Raw genomic sequence first — 18,590 nt, forward strand, 5'->3', positions numbered from 1 at the left:
TGCACATGTTTGCCATTTACAGCACAGGCATCTGGCATCCGGCATCTTTGCGACATGGTGAAGTACTACATTTAAAGCTGGAAAAGGTGTTTTAGGAGTATTTATGCTCAGTTTCTTTGAATACGTTTCAATATTTAGATTGCAATTAATCAATTAAACACTCTGACAATAAGAAGAAAAAGGATTGTTCTCTGTGGAGGCGGCAGGACTGTAAAAACCCTGTCCAGTCATTTTAAACAGACCAAATGAAATGACTGGATGTCCTACCTGCCTGTCCACCTAACTACCTCATGTCCCTGTTCACATGCACATGTGTGAACACTGTTGTATGGCTCCACAAACACGCATGGCTGAAAGTTAGCAAGGTGGGTTCACAAGAAGGGCAGAGTTATTAAAAAACCCACCCTAACTTGACCTATTTTCTTTCTTTCTGTAGACGTGCCAGCTTTTGAAGGTATGCGTGATACCTTCAAAAGCTGGCACATCTACAGAAAGAAAAGAAGTCAAGTTAGGGTGGGTTTTTTAACAGCGAAAGCTGAGTAAGTCGAAAGGCCTGAAAAGCGACGCCAAGCTTGATGTTTTTCAGTTGTAAATTTGTATTGTCCTGAATTATGTAGCCACTGTTTGTAGCTACTTATGCATTAGCCCACTGCTAATGTTAGCTAGCTCTATGTGTAACCTAGCTAAACTACACTCTATGTCCAAATGTTTGTGGACACCTCTTCTAAGGAATGCATTCTGCTACTTTACTATTGCTGACACACAGGTGTGCAAAATGCACACAGCTTGTTGAGTTCCTGTTGAGAAGTATTACCAAAAGAATAGGACTCTCTGGAGCAGATAAACTTAAACCTGTTGACTCCATGCCTAATATCTGAAGTGAACTAGAGGGGATGATGGAATGATGGTTGGAGCTACATTCAATACTTTTGGGACGAGATGGAGAGTTAAGGATGATGTAGGGTGGTGATCATTTAATATCTAGTAGAAAGCCTTTCCTGGACAGTAGAGAGAGATACTCCTATAAAAGCAGGATTAACTCATTTGTAATAACCCTTGATTTTGGAAAAAAAAACAATGAATGAGCAAGTGTCCCAATACTTTTGTCAGTATAGTGCAGGTTTATTGTTATTACTGTAACCTGTATGTGTATATGTTCTATGATGTCTGCATTGTTGTTTTGCGAAGTGTGGTTGGATGGTATTTGTCACCTCGAGAGAGAGAGAGAGAGAGAGAGAGAGAGAGAGGGAGAGAGTGAGAGAGAGAGAGAGAGAGATGCTCTATGGCTGAGTTTTGAGAACAGCGCTCTTTGTTTAATCCCTTCCTGCCAGGTTCTGGTTCCAGCCTGCTGCCCATGCTCTCTCTTTCCACTGCACAAAAGCAGTGTTTGGGGTGGGCAGGGGTCAGGCTGGCAGTAGCACTGACCGCCAGGGTTTTCTCCTCCTGTTTCCGCACTGCCGTTGCCAAGCCGCTCGGCGGTGGCTGATGACTCAAAGAAAGCTGCTAGAACATTGGGTGCTGAACATAAGGCTCTGCTGGAGCACGCGGGCTCTCTCTAAAGACTCTCTTTCTCTCCGCCATGCTCATTCAAGCGCACATATACATTGGCAGAGTTGAACTATACCTTCTCACTGTATTTTGTCTTTGGTGCAAATGAACACATGCAGGACACACACATGCACACACACACAGTGTCTCTGAAAGGCCCCTCTGTCTGTGTGTTTTTCAGAGTAACTGTGGAGAAATGTTGCGTATCCGCAGAGTCCTGATGAATTCTCCTGAGATCATCAGCATCGGCCTGGTTTGGGACTCTGACCACTCAGATCTGGCTGAGGACGTCATCCACAGCCTGGGCACCTGCCTACGCCTGGGGGATGTAAGGCACACATACACTTTCTTCTGTTGTCACTGACCATCTTGTCCATTTAACAGTCATGGGCTTCCGCCACTCTCTTTTGCTCACCTTAATTATTTGTAATAACTTAACATGTCTTCAGAAGGCCCATGTCATGAAAGACCAGTGAACCTTCACCCTTATGAGTTCAATGTAGTTTGTGAACACTGTTACAGTCTCATTTCCCAGTCAGTACAGCCCGTATATGGAAACCAAGCCAGTCCCCACACATTTTATCCTCTTCTTGCACTCATTATCGCCCAGACCTTTCAGCTGCGAAACGTCCCTTAAGGCCACGATTTTCAATGTGTTCAGCTTACTTCAGAATAACTGAGGAGTTTGCTTTGTTATCCATGCAGTTCCTAAACTGTGGCCCTCATTCACCAATATCTCCAGTTTAAGGAGGGTCATTACAAAACCTCTCAGTCGGATTCATGTGTTTTGAAACTGCAGAATTGTTCACAGCTATGCTCTTATAATGATGGATCCAAATGCAAATGTAAATTAAACGAATCTCAAATAAGAAAACATATTCATGGTAAATGAATAGTGAAAATAAATGAGCCCCAAGGATGTAATAAAAGTCATGTAAGATTAAAAGAGTGTAAGATTAAACTACCAGTAGTTTGCAAAGGAAACCTGTCAAATGATTATTTAGACAGAAACTGATTTTCTTACCAGGGCATTTGTTATATTTTTGTTTTAGTTTATGAATATTGTAGATTAATATTTATAAATTATATAATTTTATAGATTTTATTTGATCTATTTTAGACTGAGGAAGAAACCTTATTTTCAGTTTTCTTCTCGGATGACATTTTTAGACAGGTAAATATATATATAATGATGATGATAATAATAATACAATAATTAAAGTAAACAATACAAAATATAAAGCAGTCCGGTATAGTGTATTAAAAGTCCCCTACTGTACTCATTGCTGCACTATCAAAAATGCTACTTTTTTAGTTTTTCTTTATTATTTTAATAAATTTCAATTTTTAATTTTATTTTTTTTATTTTATTGAACATCAAGTTATCAGAATGTAACACAAGATTATCTCTCAATATACTGTTTGATGTTCACTGAAATTGTTAGACAGTCACTTATTTTTTTAAAGTTAAAAATGATGTTTTATGTGGAGGACATGCCACCTGCACTATATATATATAATAATGCATTCACAGCTGCTAATACCTTCCTTAGAAGATTACATCTCAGAAACATTCAGCTTCAGTCATGTGACTTTTATGAATATACCGCTATGTGGCATGTATTCATTAAAGTGTCATTGTGATCGTATAAGTCAGGACGCCCTCCAGCAGTGCTGATGAGTCAGTATCTCCCCTGATGATTTAGTCTCTCACTGCAGTACAGTGTGGGCGGTTCCATACGTCTGAATGGTAAACTCTTCGCTTATGTCATGCACTGTTCGATTGGCTCTTGGCGCCAAACCTCTCTCCCTGTCTCCGCCCTCCAGCTGTTCTATAGAGTGACAGACGACCGGGCCAAGCAATCGGAGCTCTACCTGGTGGGCATGGTGTGTTACTACGGCAAGCACTACTCCACCTTCTTCTTCCAAACCAAGATACGCAAGTGGATGTACTTCGATGATGCGCACGTCAAGGAGGTAGCGTCCGGCATTGCAGATTGAGCAGCATTGAGTTTCTTCAATCGTATTCCTGCTCCTCACTAAAGAGAAGGTAACTGATGTGTTTCCAATGCTGTGCGTGTGTGTTTACTCTTGTCAGATTGGACCCAAGTGGAAGGACGTGGTGTCACGCTGTATAAAGGGCCACTACCAGCCACTGCTGCTGCTCTATGCTGACCCCCGGGGGACGCCTGTGTCATCGCAGGATGTACCCTCAGCTCAGCTGGACCTGCACCACTGCAGCAAGGCGGGCTACGACAGCGAAGACTCCGGTATGAGAAAGAGAGAGAGAAAGGGGGAAAGGAGAGGACAGAGGAAAGTGGGGGAAGGAGGGGAAATGGAGAAAGCCCATGAAGACGAGAGAAAGAACTAGTATGGGGGGTTACTAGTCAATTTGTGTAATTGAGCTATCTGTGCTCCACCTACAAATGCAGTCCTTGGTACTTGGTACTTGTTGAGAAGTTGGAGGGACTTTACTGGCAGAATAATGAATTTTGGTTGAATGTTAGAGTCACGGGGGGCATGGTGGCTCCATGGACTTGGAGTTGTTGGTTCAATTCTTGCTCCAGTCTCTGCCTCTATGAGGTTTGGTGTGGGCTTCTTCTGGAGACTCTGTTTTTCTCCCACCTACCTTCATGGTAGGTTAATTTACTATGCTGAATTGATTGCATGCTGAATTGGCAGTATTTAAATATTTGTGGACACCCTTTTAATGAATGCATTCAGCAACTTGACATTTTACCCATTGCTGGCACATGTGCAAATGCATTCACACAGCTTGTCTAGTCCCAGTGGAGAAGTGTTGCCAATAGATTAGGACTCTCTGGATAAGATAAACATGAACCTACTGGCACCGTGCCTAATGCCAGGCATGGGCTACGAGGGTATAAAGCTCCCCAGCATTGAGCTGTGGAGCAGTGAAACTGTGTTCTCTGGAATGATGGTGCTCCATCCAGTACTTTTTAGAATATGTAATTCTTGCTGGGCCAGTGGATTGAACCAAGCCAACTTCTCTACCCTTCAAGTTGTTGCTGCCTCCAACCTTACTATTTTACAGAAGTGTGAATCAACATTATGCTCCACAACACAATAACAATAACAATGCCAAGACGGCCTTATCACATGGCCACTAGGTGAATTTGAACGCTTACTATTACAGACAGAGCTCTGGGTACATAGCTCTACTTTATACAGCAGGAAGTGAAGGAACTTTCAGAAACACCTTTTCAAACTCTGGTATAATCAGTCTCAGTGGGACTGCATTCATGGTTGAATCTTATTGTGGTTGTTGTGTCTTCAGGGAGGGAGCCATCAATCTCCAGTGACACACGCACAGATTCGTCCACAGACAGTTACAGTTACAAGCACTCACGCTCGCACCATGAGTCCATGGCCTCCCACTTCTCCTCCGACTCTCAGGGAACCGTGGTGTGTAATCAGGACAGCAGTGGCTCTCAGAACAGCATGGACTCTGCAGGTACTGCCTTCTCAAAGAGTCATATACACAGAATTGCATCATTTGGGAATGTAGTGCTGGGGGAACCAACATTCACGCTTTTCAAGATATGCGGTTGAAAAGTAGCCAGTGGGCTAACACTTAACACTGTGCGTTGTCCCTAACGGTCTACTCTACCATTAGAAGGTTTGTAATCACTTGTTATATTGATAATGATTTTTATTTACTTCAATAATGACCTAATCACTGCTGATTAAAATATTATACAAATGTATACCAGCAGGTGTTTTTAAATGTTGTGAACGTTGGGTGTAATGGTACAGTGTTATGGGCCTCACGGTTTGGTATGAGTTTGGGATGATGTGAATAAAGCAAGAAACCCTCAAAATTCAAAGGATAAATTCCCACAAATCCAAATTTTACCTGCTAATGGTTTATAGCTTAAAGTTTTTGGGTGGAACTTGTGACATTTGCTTCCGCAAGACGTTTGTCAGTCATCGTTCGCGAAGTGAACACAATAGAACATGACAGGGAGTGTGTTATTGGCAGCATGGCTCTGATGGAGTAGACACAAGTCGAAGGCGAATGCCCTTTTTTTAGCACAGCCGTGTTGTTATTTTCCAATAAAACACAGGACTTTGAGGGACAGTTCAGAAAATAAATGTTAGTAAGTAATAAATATTGAGCCGTGAACATAGCATACGTTTTAATGTTAGTATTTCCTTCTGCCAAATTATAGTTCTGTAACAAGCAGGCCATGCTGAGGGCATTTACGGGCTTTTGATTTTGATACTTCATTCTTGATACCTTCCATCTTTCTCAGTCATCTACAGCCCATCCAAATCCCACAGAACATCTAACATGTTGACACATGTTGGCCCTTTGTCTAGGCGAGGTCCTGAAAGAGCCGCCCACCCCTATGTCCACGCCGCGGCCCTCCTCCACAAGCCGGCTGCAGGACTATAAGGAAACAGTGAGCATCATGATCCACAACCGCCCGCTCTCCTCCTCCTCCAGCTCGGGGGTGGGGGGGTCCGAGGCCGGGGCGCGGGCAAGGGACTGGGAGGACGAGAGCACCAGCAGCGAGTCCAAATCCAGCTCCAGTGGGGGGCGCTACCGGCCATCCTGGAGGCCCAGGAGAGAAGCCCTGAACATCGACAGCATCTTCAGCCGAGACAGGCAGCGGCCGGGGGGCTACAGCTCTCTGGGCGCCTCCCCGCTGCCAGAGGACGCAGCGGCTCAGACACACGGAGAGTGTGCATCAGGGACAGGAGCAGAGGATCCCACGGTGGGGCAGGTGGGGAATGGGACAGATGGGGCAGGGGACGGGTCTAATTTGGGTGTGGGGCGCCTGGCTGCTCCGCCCCCTCTGAGAGGTGTGGATCAGCAGCCGCGGCTAATCCAGAGGATGGAGAGCGGCTATGAGAGCAGCGAGCGGAACAGTAACAGCCCCATCAGTATGGACATGCCCCTCAATGACAACCCCAGCGCCAGTGCACCCAGGTACTTTGATTCTGAACTGATATATACTGAATAATACAGTGAAATAAAAAAGCTTGATTCAATTCAAAGCTGCGAAAAACCAGCTTTAAACAATTCATTGAACAGTATCATAATTATAATGAAAGATTTAAGATTTCTTCCCATGAAGCCAACTAGTCAGACAGTCAGAATTAAGATCTTAATTCATGACCAGTGTGGATTATAGCTCCTTTATTAGAATATAAATCTAGGCCTCTGGTGCCACTTCAAGGCATCATGCATAATTATGCTGAATCTACAGCTCTTTATACAAGATGATTTAGCCCTTCTGAAATTCACATCTTCCTAAATCTTCTTTTAAGACCAGTGGCTCCAAATGAACTGCTGTTTAGCCACTGTAATTCACACTCCTGAGATTCATGAATAACTAGAAAAGTTCACAGATAATTATCAGGTTGGATCTGGTTGCAGTTCACAACTCGCTGTTTCTGCTGCGTTCCCTCCCAGCTGCTAATTTAAAGTTAGATAGTTTACGAACTTGGAGTTTTTCAGTAGAGGGCTCTGTTCATTTCATACAGAACAAAAAGATTGGACTTTAATGAAATTCCCATTGGGTCAGCATGTCCTATCTGTTTGACAACTGATTAATCAAAGCACTGCACTGTAGATTCAGCAGTCATAACTCCAGGACCAGAACTGTGCCTTATCTTCTGGTGTACTGAATATGCTGATACTTGTCAGTAATGTAGTGAAGAATACCTATTTTAAAAAATACCAAACCTAAATCCTTATTTTATTAGTTTATATAGTATAGTATAACTATTCACCCTAACTACTGTTGAAAGCACATGTTGATTTTGGATAACACTTTACTTGCATGGCCCATTGTAGATGCCTTATAAATGCTCAGCTGACATTCTTTTAAGTGTCTATTAAATGCAACTGAACTATGCATTCAATGTAAATGATTCTCTGTTCAGGGTGACCCTACACCTAACCCTAATTCGAACCTTAATCATACCCTTTTAGGGTTAGGTTTATGGTAAAGTTTAAGGTTTAGGTTTTAGAGTTGATTCAAGATTTTGGTTGATTTAAGGTCAAGGTTAAGTTTAGGTTAGGCTAAGGGTTAGGTGTAGGGTTAGATCCTATAGAGAGTCATTCTGAGAGTTCAGTGTATTCAGTTGAGTTATACTGACTTATGTGCCTTATACAACCTTGATAAGTAAAAAAATCACTTTTCCTATTGGCTCCTGGCACCATCTATTTGCTAATTGGGCGTGACCCCCCCCCCCCACCACCACCACCATAATTGTGTAGCCATTTCCCCAGATTTCTTCTCAAACACTCCTGACTCCTGACTATGGTCCCCATAACTCTCCCTACTATCCAGTTGTAAAGACCTCTGTTTGAGTGATGTCAGTACAACTCAATTGACTACATATAACACTTAACGCTATTGTTTGGGCTCAGTTCAGGATGTTATTTAAACTCAAATAATTTATCCTAAATGGTTTAAGGCAAACAGGTCTCAATCAAACTCATCAGGTTTTACACTGTACTGCAAACCAACACATAACACATTAAAAACCTGCTAATTAATATTACATTTCTAATAAATAACATTTCCAGTTCCTACGTTTTTGACAGGCAGTGTATCTTGTATGCATTTACATGCACTTAGAATATACTGTCTTATTCATTTGTTCTCACCTTGACCACCCTGTTGTTCCCCCCTAAGGGAGGCTTGTGGTAAGAAGGCCTTGACCTCTGGGCCGTCTTGGCGCACAGTGCCCAAGTCCAAGAGCAGTAGTGCCATCCTGCAGGACCTGCGATCCCCCACCTGGAGCAGCAGTCCAACAAGTCGTGGTGAGCCTCAGCGACCAACATGAACAACCTTCTCAAGCTTCAACTATGCTAGAAACCTGTATACATTTAGTTAGTTCATTTAGTTTAGTTGATTACTACTGATTCTACCCACCTGTATCAGTTAAGTGGGTGGACAGGGTCATGTGAATGTCAGTAATCAGTACATGATTAAGGTTGCAGTTATACTCTGGAGATTAATCACCAGGAGCAAAAATCAATAATCAGCTAGTTGTACACTGTTGCTGCAGACCTTCAGTCAAAACCAGTCCCCGAACATGAAGGGTCTGGTTTCTACACCTTGTCAATAATGGCACTATACTGTTTTGACTGTAGTCTCAGTCCCTCAGTCTCAGTCAGTCCCTGTGCCTGTACTGTGAGTTCACTGCTACTAGTAAAATACAGCAACTAATAAACAACAGAAAACAATGAGTAAACTAACATTATTAGTGTGGTACAAAATGCTACAGTAACTTCCATCCAATTTGATGAAAGCAGACACATGAAAACCATCCCAGACATGCAGTTTCAGTGCTCTGACTTAATGACTAATTCTTTTAACTGATGACAGAGCAGAATAACCTCTGTCATGATCATGGGAGCTGCCAGGGATTTAGTGCCCCATGAAAAGATTTTGGGCTCCACAATTCTGCCAGAATACTCAATTCATATATTTTTAGATCCCCTGTCAACACCCTTAGAGTCATCATATCCCCCTCCTGTTGGTGGTTAGTTGGTTACACCAGGCAAGCACACCATATTACAAAAAGTCCTTGGGCAAGACGCCTTACACACTTTTTTTAACGTATAATTCAACTGTGAAGCACTCTGCATAATAGTGTCAGCTAAATGTTGCTATGTTCTGCTCTGTTCATCTCTGTGTCAAAGATCATTAAATTCATCAGGGGTATTTTCTGCGTGACGGGGGATTGTGAGTTATTAATGGTACACGAGGTAGTGCCAGATTTCAAATAAGCAGTAATTTGTGTTTATGAATGAGCAAAAGTGTAAACCACGCCAATATGCCCTAAAATCTGTGGTTGTCTGTTATGAATCTCTTCCAAAAAGATGTCAAAAATATGTTTAGTCTATCGTCTATTTTGTTCTGTCCGCATACATACATGTGGATTATCTTTTAAAAACACTAAATATTGCATGGTTATTTTATGTGTTACGTCCACATGTTTGATCTCTAGTATATTCATCATTGTGCACGTGTGCAGGAGAGGGCCGCAGCGAGCTGGATGAGCTGCAAGAGGAAGTGGTGCGCAGAGCGAGACAACAGGAGCTCCAGAGGAAGAAAGAAAAGGAGAGAGAAGCAGCCATGGGCTTCAACCCCAAACCCAGCAAATTCATGGACCTGGATGAACTTCAGCACCAGGGTACATACCACACATAAGACCTACAGGGACACAGAATGAGGGAGAAACAGAGGGTGGGGAAAAAGATCTTTCTATCAGATGAATCAGAATTGCAGGTTTAACCACTTATTATTAAAGCTCGAAATCAAGAACAGCTGAACTGTCACCCCAACCATACCATAGTATACTGTGGAACTTAACGCTGCTCCTCCAGCACACAAACTCTGTGTAAAATAAATTCACAGGCTACAGTCCAGTAAATGTATTATTTTTATTTAGAATTCAGTAATTACTAACTACTAGGTCTAACACCTGTGTAGTTATGAGAGTGAGGGAAGCATCCTTAGGGTTTGACTAGTAGGTGTGATGGTAGGCTGGTTGTCCAGATAGGTAAGCATAAATGAGGCTGAACCTGAAGAAGTGTCTGTATGTGTGATGTTTTGCTATTACCCCCCCCCCTTATTTAGTAGTAGTAGGTCTTAGTAACTGGGTTAGACTGTCTTTAGTGCTCTCCAGAGGCACAGTGCACCTACTGGGGGGAAAAGAAAAGAGAACGAGAAGGGAGATGGAGAGTAAATAAACGACAGGGAGTGCGGCAGGTGGTTAGGTTTCCTGCTGCAGACCTGAATTTACTCATGTTACGAAACGCAAGCTCTCCATGATCCGTCGCTCACTGTAGATGTTCCACTTGAGTGTTTTCCAAATGTTCCTCGAGGTCTTCTGCAGCGTGTGACCTGGGCGAGTTATCTAATTTGATAGCACAGATATCAGATTTACAGTACACACAATATTAGCACACCTGTTAAAGAACGGAAGGTAGTAGGCATCAATTTGCATGATTCTCTTGAGAACCATTCTTTACACTAACCTGGCTTAACATGAATGCAGGGTATTGGGCACCAATTAGCTTGATGTTGTTTGTGCTGTGCTAATTGGATGCCATTAGCTTTCATTGGTTGCTTGAGCATTTTGGACTAAACTATTCCTTTAATTCTGTCAATAGAGTTCCTGCAAGAATAGATTTCATTATGCCAATCTGCAAACACACTCACACACACACACACACACACACACACATCAGTAGAACAGTGCAGTCTTTCTTTGTCTTTTGTGTTAGTGCTTGACCGCATAACTTGCCTGTCATTGTCTGCATAAAGTGATAGTTCTTCATCCCGGTAAGATATATATGTGTATCAGGAGTACGGCGGCCTGCCGTGGGCAGTGTGTGTGTGTATGTGTGTGTTTTCAGTGGCCTGGCCTTGGTGTGTTAATTGCAGGGAAAGGGGGCAGTTTTGAGCGCTGCCTGGCTGAGGCGGACGCTCTGTTAGAGCAGTCACTGCGCCTGGAGCAGGCTGGAGACCCAGCTGCCGCCCTGGCGCTCTCACATCACGCTGTGTGTAAGTAACGCTGACCCCCAAACCCCGCCCTCTGCCTGCCCACTGTGCCTAACATCAGCAAAAAGCACCCCCTCGCCCACCTCTCCCTCTCCTCACCAAAGCTGCCCCCCTTCCCCCGCGGCTGCCCGCTATTGCGTTTGTTTGTGAGCTTCTGTCTGTCCTTCTACACGTCCGTCCTAACCCTTATGTCACCTGTTGTCCTGGTCCGCTCATTTTCTACCTGAGTGTGTGACTCTCTTTGTTTATCTGTCTTTTTCTCTCTGTCTGTGCGTGAGCAGCACTACGCCTGGACATGGTTACACAAGCAGGTCCTGACTGGCTCAGCCTAGGTGGATTAGCACTGCCGCTGATAGCATCACGCTATTGAAAAGCTTGGCTTGGGTACACGGGAAGCCCAATGTTAAACGGAGGCAGAAGCGGCTTTATAGTCCAGCGGTTTTTGGAACATCTCATTCTGTGTGAGGGTTATCCGTTAAGAATGCCATTTGGATGGGCCTTTTAGCTTATGATGCCCAAACCCTGCAGATCTAGAAACAAATTCAGTCTTAATTCCATGTCGGAACTTTCTGACCCCTCTAAAAGCCCTGCTGGACTGAACTGGGGGACAATTACCATTGGATGGAGAGATTCCTATCCCAAGGAGCTCTGAAAAAGTTCCATTGTTGGCATGTCCTCCCTCAAATGTGCCCTAATTTAAAGGTTGGACAAACTTGACAAACTATCAAATGTTGCAACAATTCTTAAAAGTTTCTCAACCTAATGAGAACCTGTGCAGTTCTGGCTGGGCCAGTTCCCCAAAAAGCATCCTAATGTTAAAATCATCATTGTTGAGAGAGTGTTTCATATAATTGTTGCTCCACCATTTAAGATCTATCTTTGTGATGAGATACTTCAGGGAAACCCAGCCCTGGTCAGTTTAATGGCGTTTTCACACCTATGGTTTGTTGGCTCTGGTCTGAATCAGCTAACAGGTTTGTAAACCTGAAGCGTTTCCCCTTAGTTAAGTTTGAGTCACAACAAACTATGTGAAAATTTTCTCTCTGCTTATTGATCAGACCTGTCTGGGGCGGGAACAAGAAAGAAAATACAGGAAGAAAGTCCTGTGTTCTGGACTATTGAATATATCTGTGTAGTTTAACGTGGAGCAATCGCAGTAATGGCATGTGTTCCTAGCTGTAGTAGCCTAATTATCTGGGCAGTATACAAATGATTACCTGGCTTTTAAAACTATTATTCTCAAACTTGCAGAACATAGTTGGGTGGGAACAAGGTCACAAATCACCCCTAGGGTGAAAACAAACCAGGTTTTAATTTAAAGCACCTGGAAACCTAAATCTGAGTTTTCTTTCTAATTAATTAGTTAATCTGGCTCCTCCGGGCCCCCAGTGTAAATGTACAAAATGTATAAATGTTTTATGAATTTCTTCACAAAGTCTAATAAATGTCTGGGAAGCTGTATTTCACCAGTATTGCCCTCCTCTCAATGTAGAATGGGCGGTCCTAAAAGTTGGTCAGGTTTACATCAGCATACCCCTGACCAATCACAAGGCTTACATGGATCCACTCTCTCTATTTGAGTCTGAGCAACCTGGAGAGCTAAAGCTAAACCTGGTGAGCTAAAGTTTGAGGCGTGACTGGGGGGAGTGGCTGCCCCGTGTGCCCTGTCGTCCCTCACGTCAGACAGGAGGTCCCGAGGCAGCTCCATGCCTGTTGCTGACCCGTACGCCGCCCTACTGGCACACAGCAGTGTAGCTGGCTGTAATAGAGGGCTGTCAGTCATGCATGTTTATTAGAATATGATGACCACACCCAGGTCGTTCTCAGAGAGGTCTGACGAGTGCATTTTGGTCATATTTCTGAATGCTTCATTGAGCACCCAAGATTAGTTTTATACAAAAAAATTAATAAATCAGAATATGTTCCCAGGGGCTTTACCTGACTAAAATGCGCAGGTGTGAAAATGCCCTACCTAATCCCAGGACCATTTATTACACACTTTCATAAGTTTAATAAGTAACTTAGTTTGCACTGTAGTCATGATTTGATGGGGTCTGCCTGATTCAGCTCCACCCTAAAACTCCCTAAATTAAAATACCTGAGTCAGGCGATGTCTTTCTAGACTGGCCTTTTCGTCCTGCTTTTGACAGCACTTGTTACATACACAAATGGTTGGTTGAGCAATGCCATAGTAGAACCACTTTTGGTTCTATAAAGAGCCGTGTTGGATTTGAAGAACGTTTTAAAGGTCTAAAGAACCATCACTTGATGATTTAATGAGTGAAGGTTAAATGGGAGGGTTTTTGTGTTCTGTAAAGGTTGTCCAACATTTGCTATTAAAGAATGCATTGGTGGGCATAGCATGGGCAGGTCAGATCTGCCAAAAGCTATTTGTCTTGTCCGAAATAAAAAGCCGGGGCCAGGTGTCGTCTTTCCGGACTGGCTTTTCCAACCTGGATCCCGGTTCCAGCGTTTTGTCCAAAGCACCGGCATACCTGCATGAATGATTAATGAGCAGAGAACAATTTCAGCCAAGCAAAACTCTCCACTAAGCTATTTATACCACGCCCTGCTCACAAACTGCTATCCAGGTCAGCAAACCTCCATGTCTCTCTCTTTTCTGCTCTGCACTCACTGTGTGGATTTGTGTGTGTGTGTGTGTGTGAACGGTGGAGCTATACTAGTGGGAAATGGGAAAGTCGGGTCCTGTAAATATTGCTCTTCTGAATCCTTTGGTACGCTCTCTCTCCTGAATATTTTAAACTAAACTAATACCTGTCAATCCGAAATCCTGCAGGAAGCACAGAGCGTACATAAAACTCCCCCCCTTTTTTAGGCTCTGAAAGCTGCGGCCCAGTCTGCGAGGTCACGCTTTTGGAGTGGTTTAAAACTGGATCTGGTTCTCTTGCATAGATGGCCCAGATTAAGGCGACCGCTGCTGTGAACTTGTAATCCATCAATGGCGTTCTCACTGTCCCTATCTCTCTCTCTCTCTCTCTCTCTCTTTCATGCTGTCTCTTTGTTCGTCCCTCTGTCTGGGTGTATGTCCTGGCTGTGCTCCTGCTTGCTGTGTTTGTGTGTGTGCGTGTTGTGTGTGTGTGTGATGTGCTGGCCCTAAACTCCCTCCTTCCCCCCAACCCTCCTCCCCCACACCCTCCTCTCTCAGCGCAGTCATGAGAGCGGAGCGTCAGCCGTAGCTACAGCGAACCAAAGTGCAGCTGGTGTTGACAGCCTTAAATGTTCTGAAAATAGCACATTCATGAAAGGCAGATTTAATGACATATCAATTTTAAAGGAAAGATGTCTTCTCAGGGAGCCATGGCAATACACTTTAACCTCCCATGCAGTTTTTTCATGTAACAGCTGCAGACAGGAGAGCAACCAAATCAAGCCATTTTCTCTCAAAGATGCTACAATCACCAGCCAGCAGTTTCTGAGCTGAGATAAAAGGGGATATTCTTCGCAGTCTTGTTTCATTACGACAGATTTTGAGCTTGGTTTCTCTCCTGTTGGACTCTAGGACATCCTTGTGCTTCTCCATACTGTTACCTTGTTTAACCTTACGTAACATATCACTCATACAGGTATGGGTACGTTCAGTAAGCAAAAACTGCACAATATCTCTACACCAGATTATTTTTTATGGCTGTTTACTTGAATGAGAATTATTATATTGTCGCTGTCACATAAAATAAAAATATATCTCAATTTTTGCGTTTTTCACTTTTTGATCTAATCTGCATCTGGCAGTTGTTCTTTTCATTGTGGCAACATTTCAATGAATTGAAATTAAACCTTTTTTACATTGACTTTCATTAAAAGTAAAGACAGTTTTTTCCATCTCCTGTAAAATTACCGTTTTGGAGATACAAGGTTTAACATGACCGCAACATATTTACTGGGTTCATTAAAACCTAATGGCTATCTATACATATTGTTACAGAACAACTCATTGTGCAAAGCTTTGCCTATTGAACACAGCCTAGACCACATTCTTGGGTGGAAAGTGGGCTACCCTGCTTCACCCGCCTCTCCTTTCTTTAAAATTCACTACTGTCGTTTCTATAACAAAAGAAATGGTCTGCATGCGGGCCCCTCATAACTCAGCTCTTTCTTTTCTTTTCTGCATTTTCTTTCCTTTTTCTTTCCTTTTCTTCTTCTGCTCTCCTCTCTTTTTTATTTTCTGTTCTCCTTTTTGTTGTTGTTCTTCTGCATTGTAGCTAAACTAAGATTTTCCATGCATGAGGGCAGTGCTAACACTCATAGCAGGACTATGGCTGCTGACGCCAAGCTGCAAAAATGCATGAGGAGAGCGCGGGGCCTACAGCAGCGCATGCAGCAACAGCCAGAGCAGCCGCAGGAGCCCAGCCGCCCACAGGGGCCTTCCAGGTACCACTAATGTCTCCCCCCTGTGTGTCCGGCTTACTACTCAGCCAGCTCCCCTCTGTCTCACAATATGTTTTAACATTAAAAAGAGAATAGCCACAGCAGATGGAATACAAAGCTATAGTTGGTCAAAAAATCAAATGTACACATTTTTTCCTTATCTCAAATGCTAACGATGATGGCAAGCAACTCCCAAAGGAAAGATATACACTATATGGACTAAAGTATTGGGACACCGGCTCATGAATTTTTCTGAAATTAAGGGTATTAAAAAAGATCTATCCTGCTTTTGCTGGAGTAATTGTCTCTACTGTCCTTTCTACTAGATTTTTGAGCAGGATCTGATTGCATTCTGCGACAAGGGCATTAGTGAGAACAGAATGTTGGATGAGCACCATCCCACCTCATCCCTAGTTCCCCAGCTCATTCCAAAAGTACTGGATGGAGCACCATAAATCCAGAGAACATCATTCTCCCACTGCTCAATGCCGGGGGGCTTGATAGCCCTCTAGCCCAGGCCCTGTCTGCTCAAGAGAGTTCTGTTCTTCTGTAAATACAAGCTGTATGGGTGTGCATTTGCACATCTATGTCAGCAATGAGAGCAATCATTAAAAGGGGTGTAAACAAACATATAGACATACATTAACTGAAATCTCCTAGATGTTCTTCTATATGTTCTAATGTTCTCTTAAATTTAGTGTGAGAGCACTTATCTCCTGATTCTGAAATTTTGCCCCTGAGAACTTGAAATTTTGCCTCTGAGAACTAAATGTTTCGAGATCTTATTTATTTCTCTTCAGACAAAGAAAAAGACATGTTTCCTTTGAGCTTCAATTACTTGAAGGTTGGGCTGCACAATATATCATTTTGGCATAGTCATCACAATGTGTGCGTGCTCAGTAGTCACATATTAGCATGTGTAATGTCACGTAAGGCAAATGTAGTCGTACATGTAATTTTACAATTCTCTGCCCAATATCATTTATTTCACTCCAGTCTAGGATACTCAGAGCGCATTAATGATATCATAACATGTTGGATCACTGACCTCTGAGAAAATGGTGAAAATGTCTAATTCCTATTTTAAATATTGCAGCATGTATCGCAGATCAACAAAATACTGCAGTGTCAGTTTTTTTCTGAAATCGTGCAGCCCTACATGGTAGGTATGCTCTTAAAAACAAAGGTACTGTGAGCGATGCCATGGAAGATACATTTTAGTTCCATACAGAACCATTTTTTAAAGATGTAAGTATGAAGAACACCTTTAAACTGGCAAAGAACCTCTATATTGACTTTTTTAACCTTTAGGAGGTTCTTCACACATACATCTCATTTACTGAAATGGTTCTTCATGGAAGAAAAATTGGTTCTTCTATGTTATCGCCTATAATACCCTTTACAGCTACTTTGGTTTAAGAGTAGACATGAAGTGTGTAGCTCCAGTTCAGAACTAAAGGACATAAATCATGTCTTGGCTGCATAAGTGCTTTTCAGATGAGGGGAGAAATGTGTACATTTGAATTTATAGCCAAGGTGTTGCTTTAAAGTCAAGGCACCATTTCTGTTCCTGCAGTAATGTGTTTGAACTGTGTGCTTCTGTTACTGTGTACTGTGTGTTCTATGCTGTTTGTGTCTGTGCTTACTTCAGTCCTGAACAGGGATCACTAAAACATAGAAAATTGAGTCAAATTAAGTGCAAACGTTACATTTTGCTAATGAGTTTGAGGTCAAGTTGTTTCTTCATCTCCTCTGTGGCTCTGTGATGATAAGCTAAGTAAGATAAAGCGAAAGATGTGTGATAAAGTCCTGCATTTTAAAGCAGAGGTCAGCCACCCACGGTGCAAGCACAGCCAAGCCAGAGGACAACACATCACTTTTTTCCCCCGCTGTGGCTCACTACTTATTAAGGAATCGTGCTTGCTGGTACTGTTCGTCAGGTGTAGTCCCGGCACTGGAGAACAGGGACTGCAGGCAGGTGGGGGGTGGGTGGGGTGGATGGGGGGAGTGTTGCAGTCTGGCCAATAGATTGCTGTGATTTTGCTTCTCACTTTTTTCCTTTCTCATTCCTCACAATCGATTAGAAGTGCTGATGTGATGTATGGCCTGACCCGACCGAAGCCCCCTGGGTAATTACCTAACGTGCTGCTTGAGGAGTATTTACAGGGAGCTAGTGCGCTAGCGCATTCATCAGGAATGTTTACCCTCGTACTTCCCAACTGCCTCCACCAACTCCCCCTTTCCCTGTGCTCTGGAGCATGTGGACAGCAGGAGCCGCCCTCAGAGTCCACTAGGACACTTCTTAACAGATGTCCGCCTCCTGTTTAAACGGGAATATGGCTCTTCATCTTTGCCATGTACCTTTTCTCTTATTCCCACAAATTCTGAAAGGAGAAAAAAAGGCTTCACACTCAAGCTTTTCAAGCTGTAAATGTCAAGCTGTCTTATTAACATTATGCACTTATGGCCAGAATTAACTGTGTGTCAACTAAGAATATTTATTTGTTGAATAAGGTTCCTACAATAACAGGCTTCTTTGCAATGTTCAGTTCCAAAAGTAATCTATGGCAGTAGGATCAAACAGCTGAATAACAAATTTCATAATTTAGTCTCTTAAAATGTTTAATAAAGCAAATAAGTGGGATGTCCCGATCTGATCCAGTGATTTATGAAGGTAGGGGCCGGGGGGGGACTTTTTTAATGTCTACTTGCGATCCTTGGTTTTGTTGTAGCAAAGTGCCCTCTGGTGCCCTCTAGTCAAGTCAAGTGTCAAGTGGCTTTTATTTTCATTTCAGCTCTGCACAAGTATACAGTGAATTGAAATTACGCCATCAGCAGACAAGCTTTTCAGCTGCTGCCAGGAACTCAAAAATACCCTTAACATTGTTCATGTATGACCTTATTACAGTGAACAAAATAAAAAAGAGTTCTATTTGTACTGATAGGTGCTCTTACCAGGCTAAATTTGTCCGTTTACTCCAATTTTCCGCTCCGCCCTAAGAGATGCAGCAGTTCTCCTGTTGAAATGTACACAATAACTGATGCGCTATTTAAGGTGGAACAGAGAATTAGAATTGGAAGCCTTGTTTTGGCTGCTAACTG

General features: G+C 42.9%; 1 protein-coding gene across 6 annotated transcripts in view; it reads left to right on the forward strand.

Annotated features, from left to right (window-relative positions):
• usp54b (ubiquitin specific peptidase 54b) overlaps positions 1 to 18,590 on the forward strand; it is a 134,904-nt gene that overhangs the window by 105,110 nt on the left and 11,204 nt on the right. For 5 of the 6 annotated variants that reach the window (XM_072667213.1, XM_072667218.1, XM_072667214.1 and 2 more), the window contains 9 exons: positions 1,730 to 1,876; positions 3,376 to 3,525; positions 3,647 to 3,818; positions 4,847 to 5,023; positions 5,893 to 6,505; positions 8,223 to 8,350; positions 9,571 to 9,729; positions 10,986 to 11,105; positions 15,323 to 15,491. In XM_072667213.1, the coding sequence (XP_072523314.1) occupies positions 1,730 to 1,876; positions 3,376 to 3,525; positions 3,647 to 3,818; positions 4,847 to 5,023; positions 5,893 to 6,505; positions 8,223 to 8,350; positions 9,571 to 9,729; positions 10,986 to 11,105; positions 15,323 to 15,491 (1,835 nt within the window). The remainder of the gene's footprint in view (positions 1 to 1,729; positions 1,877 to 3,375; positions 3,526 to 3,646; positions 3,819 to 4,846; positions 5,024 to 5,892; positions 6,506 to 8,222; positions 8,351 to 9,570; positions 9,730 to 10,985; positions 11,106 to 15,322; positions 15,492 to 18,590) is intronic. The other variant, XM_072667216.1, reaches the window with a different exon arrangement.

Source organism: Salminus brasiliensis, chromosome 22 (genome assembly GCF_030463535.1).
Source record: "Salminus brasiliensis chromosome 22, fSalBra1.hap2, whole genome shotgun sequence".
Taxonomy (NCBI): domain Eukaryota; kingdom Metazoa; phylum Chordata; class Actinopteri; order Characiformes; family Bryconidae; genus Salminus; species Salminus brasiliensis.